The sequence below is a fragment of the Geotrypetes seraphini genome, chromosome 3 (assembly GCF_902459505.1).
Source record: "Geotrypetes seraphini chromosome 3, aGeoSer1.1, whole genome shotgun sequence".
NCBI lineage: Eukaryota > Metazoa > Chordata > Amphibia > Gymnophiona > Dermophiidae > Geotrypetes > Geotrypetes seraphini.
In genome coordinates this window covers 29,315,414-29,332,703 of record NC_047086.1, presented here as the reverse complement: position 1 = coordinate 29,332,703, position 17,290 = coordinate 29,315,414, and the positions used below count along the sequence as shown (strand labels likewise).

At 42.2% G+C, this 17,290-nt stretch overlaps 1 protein-coding gene across 2 annotated transcripts in view; it reads left to right on the top strand.

Annotated features, from left to right (window-relative positions):
• MDN1 (midasin AAA ATPase 1) overlaps window positions 1-17,290 on the top strand; it is a 943,760-nt gene that overhangs the window by 485,621 nt on the left and 440,849 nt on the right. For both annotated transcript variants that reach the window (XM_033936734.1, XM_033936735.1), the window contains exons 45-46: window positions 8,775-8,891; window positions 10,170-10,378. In XM_033936734.1, the coding sequence (XP_033792625.1) occupies window positions 8,775-8,891; window positions 10,170-10,378 (326 nt within the window). The remainder of the gene's footprint in view (window positions 1-8,774; window positions 8,892-10,169; window positions 10,379-17,290) is intronic.

Here is a 17,290-nt window from a genome sequence, read left to right as displayed (position 1 = left end):
GCTTTCTCTGCATCCAGGGATACAGAAAAAGCCGGATCATTCATGGTTTTTGTTAAATTCAACATATGAAGAGCCAATCTGGTGTTATTTGATGAATGTCTCCTAGTAACAAACCCAGTTTGGGGCATACCAATAATAAAAGGGAGAGCCTTAGCTAAGCGTAAAGCCAAGATTTTAGCTAAAAGTTTCCCATCTACATTAATTAATGAAATCGGCCTGTAGTTTGAAACCAATGTGGGATCTTTATTTGGCTTTGGTAAAACTATAGTTAATGACTCTGCCATAGTAATAATAATAATAACTTTATTCTTATATACCGCCAACAATCTTGCGACTTCTAGGCGGTTTACAATGAAGAGAAACTGTACAGACAGCGAATTACAGAGTATAGCATTGAACATCTAGTGATAGTAACAGGAGAGTTACAGGGCTGTGTATTACATGGTTTCACAATGAGTAGCATTATACAGTCGACGATATTCAGAGCATAAGTAGGAGAAGAGAAAGGAGATTGCGCTTTGAGTTACAAAGGTGCAAGGTTGCGAAGGTGAAAAAGATAACATAAGATGTTGATGAGAAGTAAGTTGTTAAGTTGGTACATTTGAACGAAGGACGGGCACCAGTGGGAAAAACTGGTAACAATTAAAGATAGAAATTTTGGCAGAAGAGGGTAGACTGACTCCTTGGGATGGGAGGAGGCTCCGATTTTAGGGGAGAAGTCTGGTTAGGTTATAAATTTCTTAAACAATGTGGTTTTTAGTTCTTTCCTAAAGATACTATATGATTCTCTGGCTGCATAAGTGAAGTAGCCTGTCCAAGTTTGCAGTCTACCTGCTTGGAATTTGAATGTTCTATCAAAGAAGGTGCGATATCTACAGCCTATGATATTTGAGTAGGTAAAGAGGTTACGGTTTCTGGTAGGCCTAATAGAGGAGTGGAATTCGAAGTGAGGTAGTAGGTAGCTGGGGGCCAGTCCCCAGATTAGTTTATAGCAGAGGCAGGAGAATTTGAATAGAATTCGTGCTTCAATTGGTAACCAATGAAGGAGTTTGTAGAATGGACTAACATGATCGCTCTTCTTTAGTCCGAATATTAGACGGATGGCCGTATTTTGAACTATTCTCAGTTTTCTCACATTTTTTTTAGATATTCCCAAGTAGACAATGTTACAGTAGTCCAGGGTGGATAAAATCAGTGATTGTACCAATATTCTGAAGGATAGCAGGTCGAAGTATATTTTTAATGGTTTTCAGTTTCCAAAGGATGAAGAAGCATTTTTTAGTCACCGAGTTTATGTGCTTGGTCAGGGACAGGTGGGTATCCAGGGTGACTCCCAGTATTTTTATACTTTTTAGTATTGGGTGATCATGGCCGTTTACATATATTGTAGTTGCGGAGATTTTCTCGTTTGGGCTAGCAAGGAAAATCTTTGTCTTTTCTGAGTTTAATTTCAGTTTGAAGTTTAAAGTCCATTTTTCTATTTCGAGCATGATGGAGGAGATATGTTTTGAGTTGGTTGAGGTCACATTTGTTATTGGTATTAATATGGAGATGTCGTCTGCGTATATATAATAAGTTAGGTTAAGCTTTTGTAAAAGGTGGCCTAGAGAAGAGATGTATATATTGAACAAGATGGGAGATAGGGGGGATCCTTGTGGGACTCCCGAGGGGCTTTTCCAGGGTTCAGAGTAATTTCCTTCATGGACCACTTGATAAGATCGTTTGGTTAGAAAACCTTGGAACCAGGTCCACACTCTTCCTGATATTCCCATTTCGTCGAGGCACCTAAGCATAGTTTCGTGGTCCACGAGATCGAAGGCACTGCTGAAGTCTAACTGTAAGATCAAGACGCTGGAACCTTGATTGAAAAGGTCGTATAGGTGGTTAAGGAGTGAGCCTAGGACTGTCTCGGTGCTGAATCCTTTTCTGAATCCAGATTGGTGGTCATTTAGGAGAGAGTACTTATCTAAGTGATTTACTAATTCCAAGTTGACCAGCCCTTCCAGCATTTTGGTGAAAAAGGGGGTGCTCGCTATGGGTCTGTAGTTGGACGCCAGTGTGAGCGAGATCTTCTGGTCTTTGGGTATGGGTGTGATTAGGATGTGTCCCATATTTTCCAGGTAGGTTCCATTTTTGAGAGAGTAAGTTGCCCAGTTAAATAGGTCCCTCTTAAATTCTGGTATTGCATCTTGCATGATCTTAGATGGGCATTCATCTAGTAGACAATTTGATTTGGAGTATTTGTTAAAGAGTGCAAGGAAGTTATTCCAATCTGGGGGCTCGAAGTGGTTCCAGCTCATATCGCCTTTGGATTCACTACTCTGTGTTGAATTCAAGATTGGGTGGAGGAAGGGGTATTGAGGCTCTGAGGTCGGTGATTTTTTTCCTAAAGTGGTTGGCTAGGGTGGAGACCTCTGGGATTTGATTGTGATGGTTCTGTAGTATCTGTGTGGTGTCTGTTATTTTGCTTACTAGTTTGAATAGTTCTCTACTGTTTGTATTGGTTGTTCCTATTTTCTGTGCATAACAGTTATAACGCTTTTCTTTGATCCGATTCTTGTAATTTTTCATTTTTTGTTTCCATTTAATTTTATCTTCCACTTTGTCTGTTTTTTGCCATACTCTTTCCAGTTTTCTGAGATCTTGTTTGAGGGCTAATAATTCGGCGTCATACCATTCTTTTGATGCCCTTGTGTTCTTTTTGTATGATTGAACAGGAGCTATTTGATTTAGTGTGTCTTTTGTGAATTTGTCCCATCTAGTGGGGAAGTCTTGCTCTTCCTCTATTTTGGGGTGTAGTTCATAATGGGTCCAGAATTCTGTTGGATTGGTGATGTTTCTGCAGGTGACTGTTTTTTTCAAACTGGTTTTGTTTATATGTTTTGCTGTTGAGTGTTTCTTTTGCCAACATAATTCAAAATTGAAAGTATAGTGATCTGACCATATGTTCTTAACCCATTTTCCTGCATGGTATTGTATTTTTTTTGTGTCGGGGTCTTTGTGGGAAAAAGTGACCAATCAGCAAGCAAGGCTTTCATCTGTGTAGTGCTGAGCTCACTGCTCAGCATGGCTATTTCCCGCCGCGACGCTGGACTTGTAAGGTGCCTGAAAAAGAAATCATCCTGGCCGGGGTCGGTGTCATGCTCCGGAGATCTACAGCCTTCCTATCTCCCTCTCCCTTCTACCTGCTTCCGGCCACATCCCCTGCTCCGCGGCTCTCTTCGGCAACTTAGCAGCAGCGATCGACACAAGCTTCTGACGTCGGGGCCTACCCTCTGCGAGTCCCGCTTGTTTCAACTTCCTTTTTCCACAAAGGCGGGACTCGTAGAGGGAAGGCCTCGATGTCGGCAGCTTGTCTTGATCACTGCTGCTGACGAGTTGCTGAAGAGAGCCGCGGAGCAGGGGGGTGTTGCCAGGTGCAGGTAGAAGGGAGAGGGCCAGATGCAGGACTCGTGGGTGAGGGAGGAAAAGAGAGAGGGGAGGGAAACAAAAGGAAATATTTCATACTGGGCTGGGCCGGAGTGGAGGGAGGGTGGAAAGATTCTAGCTACAGGGTGCAGTAACAAAGGAAAAGGGGGGAAAGCTGAAAATGGAGATAGTGACACAAAGAAGAGAAAGAGTAAGCAGGACCTACTGAATAAGGATAGAGATACAGAGGGGACATGAAGAGGAGGTGAAATAGAGACATAGAAGTAATGCTGAAAAAGTGTGTGGGGGGAGATAAAGACATTGAAAGGGCAAATGGTGAACATGGCGTAAAGATAAGGACAGAGACAAATGAAGATTCTGAAAAAGTGGTGAGATAGGGATATAGGTGAGATGGACACAAAGAAGGGTGATGCTGGAAAATAGGTGGAATGGTAATTCTGACAGACACAGAAGGGAAATGCTGGATCAAGGAGAGATGGGGCTCAGGCTGGATGGAATGAGGAGAAATGCCTTGTTGGCCCAGAACTTCCTCTCCTACGTCAGAATTGACGTCAGGGAGCGGAATGCTGGTCAGCGCAACACTTCTGCAGGTAAAGCTTGGGACGGCGGTGGCTTGGGGGCTGTTCCCCGATTGCGGTGGCAGCAAACCGAGTGGCTTGGGGGAGGGCACGGAGACAGAAAGAAGGGGGAACAGGGAGACAGAAAGAAAAAGTTGGGGGAGAGAATGAGGTCTGGAGGAGAGGAAACATACAGGAGGCTGAAAGAAAGGAAGAAAGATTGGATGCACAGTCAGAAGAAGAAAGTGCAACCAGAGACTCATGAAATCACCAAATAGCAAAGGTAGGAAAAATGATTTTATTTTCAATTTAGTGATCCTGTATATAGCATTAAGATAAGAAACAATATATGCAGTGTTAGATTTGTTTTATAATGGTTTTGCGGCTCCAAGTTTTTTTTTCTTTTCGAAAACGGGTCCAAGTGGCTCTTTATGTCTTAAAGGTTGCAGACCCCTGCTCTAGGTGAATATTTATGTCTCCCAGAAGTAAGTTGTATGGGCCTTTTATGGTATTGGATGAAAGGTATTCAAAGAATTCTTCTTTTGCACTTGACCATTTATTGGGGGGGATGTAGAATAGTGTTGCTATTAGAGATTCTTCCAGTTCGGGGTTGGTGATCTTGCAGGTGATGATTTCCAGATCTTCTGTGATTTTTGAGTCCATTCTGGTGAGGTCAAAGTAGCATTTAAGGATTATCGCTAGGCCCTCTCCTCTTTTCCAGCTTCTAGTTATTGGGACGATTTTATAGCCCTGCGGTAACATTTCCTTCATAATGACATCTGTGTCTGAGATCATCCATGTTTCGGTTAGGAATATGATGTCCGGGTTTTTGTGTTCTATCCAGTCATGTATGATGTGTGCCTTATTTCTCACCGACCGGGCATTGAGATAGTATCCTTTGAAGTTCCTGTATTGTTTGGAGGTGGGGGTTTCAATATGTTTCAGTTGTTTTAAGTTTTTTTTGTTTTTGGTCTTGTTTCTGTGTTGTTTGGATGCTTTATATTTAGGGTTTACTGCGGGTATTTGAAAAGGACCGAGTTCTGAGCAGTTAAAAAGGGTTTGAGGAGAGGGAGTTGGTTTTGTCTGTTTGAGTGGCCTTTGCCAGGAGATGTGGATTGGGATTTGTTCAGGGGGTCTTTCGTCGTTACACTGGCATCTATAGTAAGTTAGGTAGATGATGCATAATACTATCTATGTGGTATTTGATGCCCTCGTTTTGGCTATGGGTGAAACAGATATGGCCTTGGTGATAGTAGAGACGCAGTACAATTTGAATATGAGGCTGATTATAAAACTTTACAATAATAATAATGATAAAACTTCACAATATTCATGCAACTTCACGGTATTCATGCAGTGACAAGCAGGATCGCAATATCGTGTATGTTCGTGTAGTCTTGCGCTCTCACCTAGTCAGGCAGTGCAGTTATAGACTTCACAGTATTTAGGCAATTATTAAACTTCACAATATTCAGGCAAAAATCATGCAGGTTCGTAGTAGCATGGAAGTTTGTGTAGTCATGCAGTTAAACCTAGCCAAGCAATGTCATATATGGTCATGTTAAGTCAGTATAAATTATTGAGGTTAATAGTTATTTAGTTATACTTATCGCTAGGAGACTTTTGAGGCTGTTGGGAGTCCTGCTGAGACTGGTTACTGTGGTGGCTGGTTACTGTGGTGGAGATTCAATAGTCACCCTGTGCAGCGTTGGGGCGCTTCCTGTGTCGGCGCTTCCCGAAGGCGCACACGCCGAACTGCTGCACGCCGTTAGGGAGTCCTTTTTCAAGGCTTCCAAAGACTGGTTTCGGTCCGGGGGAGGGGCGAAGCAAGGGCTCCCACGCTCCTCTCCTGGGTGCTGGGCAGCTGAAAAAGGCTGCACTTCGTTGGGGAGTCCTTTTCCAAGGCTCCCGAAGACTGGTTTCGGTCCGGGGGAGGGGCGGAGCAAGGGCTCCCACACTCCTCTCCTGGGTGCTGGGCAGCTGAAAAAGGCTGCACTTCGTTGGGGAGTCCTTTTTCAAGGCTCCCGAAGACTGGTTTCGGTCCGGGGGAGGGGCGGAGCAAGGGCTCCCACGCTCCTCTCCTGGGTGCTGGGCAGCTGAAAAAGGCTGCACTTCGTTGGGGAGTCCTTTTTTCAAGGCTCCCGAAGACTGGTTTCGGTCCGGGGGAGGGGCGGAGCAAGGGCTCCCACGCTCCTCTCCTGGGTGCTGGGCAGCTGAAAAAGGCTGCACTTCGTTGGGGAGTCCTTTTTCAAGGCTCCCGAAGACTGGTTTCGGTCCGGGGGAGGGGCGGAGCAAGGGCTCCCACGCTCCTCTCCTGGGTGCTGGGCAGCTGAAAAAGGCTGCACTTTGTTGGGGAGTCCTTTTTCAAGGCTCCCGAAGACTGGTTTTGGTCCGGGAGAGGGGCGGAGCAAGGGCTCCCACGCTCCTCTCCTGGGTGCTGGGCAGCTGAAAAAGGCTGCACTTTGTTGGGGAGTCCTTTTTCAAGGCTCCCGAAGACTGGTTTTGGTCCGGGGGAGGGGCGGAGCAAGGGCTCCCACGCTCCTCTTCTGGGTGCTGGGCAGTTGAAAAAGGCTGCACTTCGTTGGGGAGTCCTTTTTCAAGGCCTATAATACAACCTTTAGTTAGTTGAGTCTGATATAAATTTAATAAATGTGGTAATTTAAGTTGAGTCTGATATAAATTTAAGTTGAGTCTGATATAAATTTAAGTTGAGTCTGATATAAATTTAAGTTGAGTCTGATATAAATTTAATAAATGTGGCAATTTGAAATGATTTATAAAACTCTACTGTGAAACCATCACCACCTGGAGCGGATCCAACTCTAAGAGACTTCAGTGCTGCTTCTAATTTTTTTAATGATATAGGTTCTTCTAAACTTGTTTTAATATGATCAGGAATCTTCGATCCAGTAATTAAATTCAAAAATTCTTTTCCATCCCTTTCTCTATTATCATAAGACTCGGAAGAATATAAATCTTTATAAAAATTTAGAAATTGATTTAAAATACAGTATTATCAATTTGAGTATGCGTATTCCCATTCTCATCTTTAATTGCAATAATTTTTGTTCTTCTCTTCTTTGCTTTAAAATAGTTTGCCAATAATCTTCCCGCCTTATTTGAGTTTCCATAATACAGAGTTTGTTGGGAAAACAAATCTTTCCTTACTAGTTTTGAAGATAATTCATTATATTTACCTTTTGCTTTTAATAGAGCCTATAGAGTACCATGCTCCCATTTATCAATCAGTTTAGATTCTAAATATTTAATTTCTTTTTCCAAATTAGAATATTGCTTTTTAAATTGTTTTCTAATATAAGCAGAATATGAAATAATATTACCTCTCATGGTAGCCTTAAAGGCATCCCATAAATTCTCCATGGAGATTTCATCTGATATATTAAATTGAAAAAATTCATTAATTTTTAATTGAAATTCTTCAAGGAATTTTGTATCCGCAAGCAATGTATTATCAAATCTCCAAACAGATCTGCTATACTCTTGTTAATCTAATTGAAGTTCAATCCATATACCACCATGATCAGATAAAATAATTGGATCTGTGGATGCTCTTATCACCTGCTGAACTATTTGAGTTGAGACAAAAATACAGTAAAACCTTGGCTTGCAAGTAACTTGGTTTGCAAGTGTTTTGCAAGACATTTGATTAAATTTTAACTTTATATAGAAGCAAGGTCTTGCAATACAAGTACATACAGGGGTGGGCAACGAGGGCCGGAATCCAGTCAGGTTTCTAGGATTTCCCCAATGAATATGCATGAGATCCATTTGCACACAATGGGAGGCAGTGCATGCAAATAGATCTCATGCATATTCATTGGGGAAATCACAACTGAGTTGATGGTTCTTATCTCTCTCTGACCCTGCAAGAATGTAGTGACTGTTCTAAATGAGCAAAGTCTTGCACTATGAGTACATACAGTATACACGCGTCACATCATCACAACTGAACTGATGGTTCTTCTCTCTGACGCTGCAGGAGTGTAGTGACAGTTCTAAATGAGCGAGGTTTTGCAATACAAAAGTACGTATAGTTTTTGGATTGTGAAACGTATCGTCTGAGTTTCCATTATTTCCTTTGGGGAAATTCGCTTTGATATACGAGTGCTTTGGATTACAAGCGTGCTTCTGGAATGAATTATGCTCACAAACCAAGGTTTTACTGTATAATCAATTCTTGAAAAGGACTTATGAACATGTGAAGAAAAGGAAAATTCCCGATCATTAAAATGAAGTATTCGCCAAATATCTTTCAAATCACATGAATGTATCAAATTGTCTAACCCTAATGATTTTATACATTTACTTGTTTTTTTATCCATTAATGGGTCCATAACAGCATTAAAATCTCCAGCTACAACTATCTTAGAAGCAGCCAGTGGGAGCATCAATTGTAATGATTTAAAAAATTTATTTTGATTCGAGTTAGGGGCATACACATTGAACAATGCCAGGGTATTATTTCCCATACTCATGTCCATATGTACCCATCTACCCAGGGGATCTGAACCTATTAATTGAAAATTAGCTGTATATTTCTTATTTATAAGAATAGCTACCCCTGCTATTAAAAAATCTGATTCTTAAAAAATATATATATTTTTCTTCCATATTAAATAATACCACGTATTCTACACTTTAGAAATTCTTCAAGATGCTGCAGGGTCTTGAAGAGAAATGAAACAGGTTTTTCAGAGGTGATGTTGAAATACAGTATATACATTGATATATGGTAAATATAATATCTCCTCTTTCCCATATTCACAGTTCTTCAGTACTGGACCGCTTGAATGCATTACTGGAGCCTGGAGGCTCCCTGGTCATGAGCGAACGTGGTGTAATTGATGGCTGCATTCCAACTGTGATTCCTCATCCAAATTTCAGGTGTTCTTTATGCACAAATCATGGGCTATAACTTGACTGACTTTTGATTCATAGTTGAGCCTGGGAGAAGGATTAGCACTAATGAAGGTGTGATTTGATCTTCTTGGCCAGAGGTAGACAACCCCCATCATCAAGTGCCACCCACCAGTCTCATTTTCAACGTATCATACACTAAATATGCATAAGATGTATTTGCATACATTACCTCTGTTGTATGCAAATAGATTTCATGCATGCTTATGGATTTCCAGAAAACCTGAGTGGTCTTCTAGTTGCCTACCCCTTCTGTAAGTGATATTAGACTTTTCTTAAGGTTTGATTTTTATAACTTCTGGCTGTTCCAGTCTCTTAATATTTGAATTGTTAATTTTAATAATTGTGGGGTCATTTGTAAAAAGTTGCTTATTTATTGCTTTTTATTGGTTTGAGAACTCATCTTTTTTAATGAAATTTGTTTTCTGAGTGCATCAGTTTGTTGCTGTAGGGCAAATACAGGGGAACCTGCTTTTATTTTTCTTCATTTTTGCTTCCCATTTGACAAAAGTGCTGCCTAACAGTCAGTTGTAATCTTGAGCTTGATATGCTTGTCTTATGAAAATTTATTGAACTTGCTCTGGAAGATACAGCCCTATTACATAGTAAATTCCTGTGTCTTTATGCATTATTTAAATATTCTAATGCTAGCATATTAGGAATATTGCCAAGTAGCCCCTGAATACCTAACAAGATATTTGATTTCTTACACTCTGAATGCGTTACTCTGTTCTCTCTGGAAATCCTCTAAGTATTCCCTTACCAGCAGCTTGGTGTTTTAAAGTTACATATTATTCAGTTTTTTTTCTCCCCCACAAATCAACTATTTGGAACAATCTACCACAGGCTTTAAGAATGGAATGAAATTATAAAAAAATTAAAAGGGTACATTTTGATAAGGTTGTTATAATTCTGAATAATAATATTGATTTTTACCCATCTCTTCTCTCTGTTGTATGAGGTAGTGGCTGGGGACTTGTCCATCCCTGATAGACCTTGCGTTCTCAGGGGTTTTTTTTTCTTTACTGTTCAATATTTCTATCTTATTTTTTATCTGCTTTTGTAAGGTTATATTGTATATTTAAATGAATACCAAGTAAAATATTTTTCTTGTAACTTACTTTGTAGTATTGTGAAGCTTTGCTGGCAATATCAAATGATGATATCTTAAAACTTTTATTAAAAACGTTCAACATAAACATTTTTTGTTGGTGATAATTTTTTGCTATTTATCTTACCTTTCAGGCTCTTCCTTTCAATGGATCCTCTTCATGGGGAAATCTCCCGAGCCATGCGGAACCGTGGTGTTGAGATCTACCTCCCTGGGGAAGGTGATGGGAATGCCTTGGACCAGTGGGATATAAAGCTTTTGCTGCATGGACTTGGGCTTATGGGAGAAGGGGTTTGTGATGCTCTCCTTGCTATACACACAGAAGCTAAAGAAATTTTAGCAGGTAAAGACTATATGTTGAACTGTTAATCTATTATTATGTTCAGAAATTGATGGGGGCTTAAAGACTTTTAAATTAACGTTGGCATGTTTGAAATTATCTGGGTTTTCCCGATTCCGAGTAAGTGAAACCGATGTTTCAGCCATCATGCTGTGGCTTTCTTCATGTTATTTTGCGATATCTGCAGTTTTGTTTTTTATATACAGTGGATTCTCAAATCTGACTGACTGGCTAGGGTTTGAAGTGAATAATTTTCTCAGGAAGGAAGGAAATTGTGGCAGGAAATTAAAGTGAATAAGTTAATTGATCATAAATTTTAATTTTGACAACCTGGATAATCTTCGGAAAGAAAAGGACACCCTCTGGGATACATTCTTAGCTAATAGCTAAAGCAGAAGTGCAACCTCTCAAAGCCCTAAATCTTTTGGAAAATCCAACCTGTGAGGTCAGCACTATTAGTTTATGACCCCATGACAGAACAAAACTCATATTGCTCCCCTCTAAGGTGTGACACATCACATTGGAAAATTATCTGGTGTCTACATGAGTGTAACTGGCTGCCTCCACACCAAACTCCTGAATTGTGTAAAATCCCATGCATTTTGCAACCAGTCATACATTTGCAAAACCAGTTGCACTGTAGAAGAAAAGCTACAAACCATAACGCAAAAAAATCAGCAGTAGCTCTTTATGCTAAAGGCAACTGGTCACACAATTAGATTTGAGAACACAAAAATCTTGGTGGAAGATCGTTGGTGGCCAAGAGGAATCGGAGGCAATAGAGATAACATGACACCCTAATACCTTCAACAGAAACAAGCTCATCCTAAATAAGTCATAGCAACTGCTCATTCAAAAGACATTTAGTGCAAAAAGGACTGGTGCTAAGGACAAACATAGTCTTCCCACACTCCCAAAGTTTTAGAATGACCTACAGCATTTACCCACCCCCACCCCTGCCAAGCAGAACATCCCAATGAATTTCCCATCTCACTCTCCAGAATATTAAATTGAGACTAATGAATTGTGAACGTCTTACTTTTCTGTCTTGATCTTCTTTTCTGAGGAAACTACCCTCCTCAAATTCCAGCCAATAAGAACCCACTATATATAAGACCCCACATCATACCCTGAAGAAAGCCCCACAACATAATAGCTGAAACATTGGTTCCACTTACTCAGACATGGCAAGTCCCAGACAACTGCAACAATCATGATGCCAATTGTAAAAGCTTGCGAGAATATTAGCATGTTTATCAAAGCCAGCTGTCTCCTCATCTCCCCTTTACCTCCCTGTTCTTACCCTCATTTTTGTAATGCCCACCTCATGCAGTACATAGTAACATAGTAGATGACAACAGATAAGACCTGAATGGTCCAGCCAGTCTACCCAACCTTACCCTCTCTTTAAATTACTGATTTAATTTAAAATTTTCTTCTTAGCTATTTCTGGCCCAGAACCCAAAGCTCTGCTTGGTACTGTGCTTAGGTTCCATCTACTGAAGACTGCATCAAAGCTCACTCCAGCCCATCTAAACCATCCCAGCCTTCAAATCCCTCTCTAGACCATCCTTAACCAAATGGCCATATATGGGAGAAGTCTGCCCAGTATTTATCTCAGTTCTTCAATATATACCATTATTTTCTGATTCAAGATACTTTGTGTTCATCCCATGCTTTTTTGAACTCTGTCACCGTTTTCCTCTCCACCACCTCTCTTAGGAGCGCATTCCAGACATCAAACACGCTCTCCGTCAAGAAGAATTTATTAACATTACTCTTGAGTCTTCTACCTCTCGATCTCAGATTATGCCCTCTGGTTTTACCATTTTCCTTTCTTTGTTCTATGTTAATACCTTTCAAGATTTGAACATCTGAATCATATCTTCCCTGTCCCTCCTTTCCTGTAGGGCACGTGTGTGAAACACAAGGCCCGTGGACTGAATCCAGTCTGCCTGGCTTTTTTATGTGGCTTGCTGTGACTGTGTGCCTCACACTACACTGTAGTGAAACCCTCTCCAAGAACCTCCTTGAGTCCTGACTCTTCCACCTACCTGCTGCTGAAATTTAAAATCTTTAGGCAGCCAATAGTGCAATGAAGCTGGCCTCCTGCCATCAGTCTGCCCTGGAAGTGTTCTTTATGCAGTGTTCTGCCTACATGGGAAGAGGAAGTGCTGCAGAAAGTACACTTCCGGGGCAGGCCAGTGGTGGGATGCTGGCTTTGTTGTGCTGTCGTCTGCCCGAAGATTTTAAATTTCAGTAGTAGGGGAGTCAGGAACTGGGGGACAGGTCGTTCTATAAGATCTAGCTGAGTGGGGAGGGCTGGGGTTGGGAATGATGGAAGGACATACTGCACGGGCTGCAGGGGAGGAGGGTTGGGAAAGCAAGAAGGACTGATGCTGCACAGGCTCGGGAGGGGGGTGGGAAGGATAGAGGCTTCATGGGAGTTAAAAAGGGAGGGTAAGAGAGATGCTGTCGGTGAATGAGGAAAGAGAAAAAGAAAATTCTTGGACATAGTTATGTGGAGTGAGGGATGGTATACATGGGGAAGAGAGAGAAATGTTGAACATTATAGTGGTGGAGAAGAGGGAGGGAGAAATGTTACACTGGGAGGGAGGAGAGATGACTCAAAGAAGGAAAAGATGTCAGATTCTGGAGGAGGGTGATGGAAGGAGGGAAGAGAGAGATCAGACCATTTGAATGGGAAGGAGAAAGAGAGAGATGCCAGACCACGGAATAGAAAAGAAGGAGGGTGAGAGATGCCAGACTGTAGAAAGGAGAGGAAAGAAGGAGATAAATATTAGACCTCAGGAAGAGAGAGAGGGAAGGAGAGAGAGAGATGCCAGCCCATGGGAGAGGAGAGAGATTCCAGGCTATGGGAAGAAGAGGAGAAAGATGCCAGACCATATGAGGGGGGAAGGGGGAAGACAGAGTTATCTGACCATGGGTGAGGGATGAGATGGCACAAGAGATGGAGGGGAAGGGGAGACAGAGGGAGGAGATGGTGCACAGCAATGGGTGTGACAGGGAAGAGATAAGAAGAAATGCTTGTTATGGATAGATGGGAATCAGGGAGAAGAAAGAGGAAAGAGATGGTATATATGGATAGATGGGAAGGGAAGACATGGAAAAGTAGATAGATTTTGGGAAGAAAGCAGAAAAATGGAAGAAAATTGAATGTTAAAAGTTAATGCTAAAGATGGATGTATGGCAGAAAGTGAAGGATAGAAAAACAGCAAATGAATAAGGGGGGCCCTGGATACACAGTTAAGAGCACAGACAGAAGGAAGTGCAGCCAGAGACTGGAAAAAGATGGTTTGAAAAACAAAATCACCAGACAAAAAAGGTATGGGAAAAATGATTGTATTTTCAATTTAGTGATTGAATTGTGTTCGTTTTGAGAATTTACATCTGCTGTGTATATTTTGCATTGTTCAGGAAGAAATGCATTTGTTTCTATTTCTCTGGGGTTGTACTGCATGCATTTGTATATATTACTACTTTTAATTTGTGGTCCCGTATTTTCATAGGGATTATCTGTGTTCTGCGTGTGTGACCAAGGCTAGGTGTTTCTGGTAGGAATGAATGTTGAGAAGCGTACAGTGTGCTTTGTGTAGTTTAATTTTGTGGTTAACCATTATGTGGTGTTAATAACATTATATTGTGTGAGTATATATGAAAAATGAATGGAAAAAATGGTATTACAATTAGTACTATTATGGGGGTGGGGTCTGGCTAAGAGCTTTCAGGCCCCCCCAAACAAAAAAGCATTCCGCTGCCTATGCCTAGAATGACTATTTGAATAAAGTTTGGATTAAGTATGGCAACGTCTATGAGGTGAAAATAACCAGGTAAATTACTGGACTGGTGTCTCAGCGTGAGGAAAGATCTATACTTCTACTGTGTATCTAATAAATGGCCCTCAACTTAGCCTGTGTTTTAGACTTCGGTCCCTTGTGTGATTGAGTTTGACACCCCTGCTCTAGTCTTGGGTATACATATTCAAGGCTTCCAGTCTCCCCATGTATGGTTGTGCACACTGGATGGACCACTTGGGTCTTTATCTGCCATCATTTACTATGTTACTATACAGTGCTCCCCTGCGAATTCACGGTCCCAGTATTTCGCGGTATTTTCCGACCGCGAAGAGGAGGCAGGAGAGGGCAGCTGGAGAGGCAGGAGAGGGCAGCCGGAGCGCCAGCGAGGTGAAGGAAATCACTCGTGGTATGCTCCGACTGCCCGTACTAAAGTCGGACATGCCAATGCACCTCCTGATTGGTGAGGCCCGACTTTAGTACAGGAAGAGGCGGTTGGAGTAAGTGATTTCTTTCACTCGCCAGCACTCTGGATGCCCTTTCCTGTCTCTCCAGCTGCCCTCTCCTGTCTCCCTTGCCTAAAAATGGTATTCGTGGTTTTTCAATATTCGCAGGGGTTCCTGGAACAGAACCCCCGCGAATATCGGGGGAGTAACATAGAAACATAGAAATAGACGGCAGATAAGGGCCCACGGCCCATCTAGTCTGCCCACCTTAATGTCCCTCCCCTACCTTTGCCCTGTGAATAGATCCCATGTGCCGATCCCATTTGGCCTTAAAATCAGGCACGCTGCTGGCCTCAATCACCTGTAGTGGAAGACTTTTCCAGCGATCAACCACTCTTTCAGTGAAAAATAATTTCCTGGTGTCACCTCGTAGTTTCCCGCCCCTGATTTTCAACGGATGCCCTCTTGTTGTCGTGGGACCCTTGAAAAAGAAGATATCTTCCTCCGCCTCGATGCGGCCTGTAAGATACTTGAACATCTCGATCATGTCCCCCCTCTCTCTGCGCTCATCGAGCGAGTATAGCTGTAATTTGTCAAGCCGTTTTTCGTATGGTAGATCCTTGAGTCCCGAGACCATCCGGGTGGCCATTCTTTGCACCGACTTCAGTCTCAGCACATCCTTGCGATAATGCGGCCTCCAGAATTGCACACAGTATTCCAGGTGGGGCCTCACCATGGATCTATACAATGGCATAATGACTTCCGCCTTACGACTGACGAAACCCCTTCGTATGCAGCCCATGATTTGTCTTGCCTTGGACGAAGCCTGCTCCACTTGATTGGCAGACTTCATGTCCTCACTGACGATTACCCCCAAGTCTTGTTCTGCTACCGTTTTTGCTAGGATCTCGCCATTAAGGGTATAAGACTTGCATGGATTCTGGCTGCCCAGGTGCATAACTTTGCATTTTTTGGCATTGAAGTTGAGTTGCCATGTCCTAGACCATCGCTCCAGTAGGAGTAGGTCGTGCATCATGTTGTCGGGCACTGAATCTTCGTCTGTTGTGCATTTGCCCACTACATTACTCAGTTTGGCGTCATCGGCGAATAATGTTATTTTACCTCGAAGCCCTTCTGCCAAGTCTCTTATAAAGATGTTGAATAGGATTGGGCCCAAGACTGAGCCCTGCGATACTCCACTAATCACCTCCGTCATTTCAGAGGGGGTGCCGTTCACCACTACCCTTTGGAGCCTACCTCCAAGCCAGCTCCCAACCCATTTCGTCAATGTGTCACCTAATCCTATAGAACTCATCTTGCTCAGTAACCTGTGGTGTGGTACGCTATCGAATGCTTTGCTAAAGTCCAGGTACACGATGTCCAGGGACTCCCCAATATCCAGCTTCCCCGTTACCCAGTCAAAGAAGCTGATCAGGTTGGATTGGCAGGATCTCCCCTTAGTAAATCCATGTTGTCGGGGATCCCGTAGATTCTCCTCATCCAGGATCTTATCTAATTGGTGTTTGATTAGAGTTTCCATTAGTTTGCTCACTATCGATGTTAGACTCACTGGTCTGTAGTTTGCTGTCTCCATCTTTGAGCCTTTCTTGTGGAGTGGAATGACGTTAGCTGTCCTCCAGTCCAACGGGACGCTGCCTGTACTAAGGGAGAGGTTGAAGAGCGCGGACAGTTGATGTAGGCCGCTGTCAGGCCTACTTTGGTAATGATACCTCGAACACTATATACTGGCTTCAATAAGTATATATTTATTTAGTCAATCAATAACAAGAATAGATCATATAGTATATAGTGTAACAGAAGGTGATACAGAAGGTGACCTCTAGGCCTAGAGGTCCTCTGATGTCTGTTCTGATCTTTCCTTCCTAAAGGCCTGGTTTTTATACATTTCTTAGTGGCCAACACCACGTTGGTTTACATCACATGATACATCCTTATTGGCTATTTACTTATGCATTAATGCCTAACTACATTCATTTATTGGCTATTCTTATCTACGTCATGTTATATGTTTTACTCTGTTTTCCGTAAAGCCTACCTTTTCCCCGAAATGCCTGTTTCCCCACCATATTAGTATTTCCGAGCACAAGCCCCCCTCCCAACTTTAAACATCCCCGATACTTTCTATTAGATGATATTTCTTATGAATTCTTCCTTCTGAGAATTCTGTCTTCTGACCACGGTCTGTTTATCTCTTTATGGTATCTGGCTGGGTGGGCCTTGGTGTAAAACCACAACTAGCCCACAACCTCAGGGGGCTAGTTGCTTTTTCTCTAGTTGTATTCCTACAGTAGCTAATTGAACTCATAAAACAGTGTATTTCTCCATCTTTGCATGCTCTTCAGTTAATGGTGAAATATCTTTCCATAGTTAATCTACTGTTTCTATCATCTGCAGAGATAGATAAGGTAGATGTCAGTTGCAGGGGGTGAGAGCAGATTTTTCTGTAAAGAGAAAAGTGATCTTTGTCTTCCTTATATCCCCCTTCACCTGTCTAATGTCAGGACTTTCCGGGATATATCCCACTTCACCTGGCTTGCTAATGTCAGGACTTACAGGGACCAGAGCCTCCATGCTTTATTCTCTCTCATCCCCTCTTCAAAGCCCCTCCAGGTGGCTTTGACCCTTGCTCATTC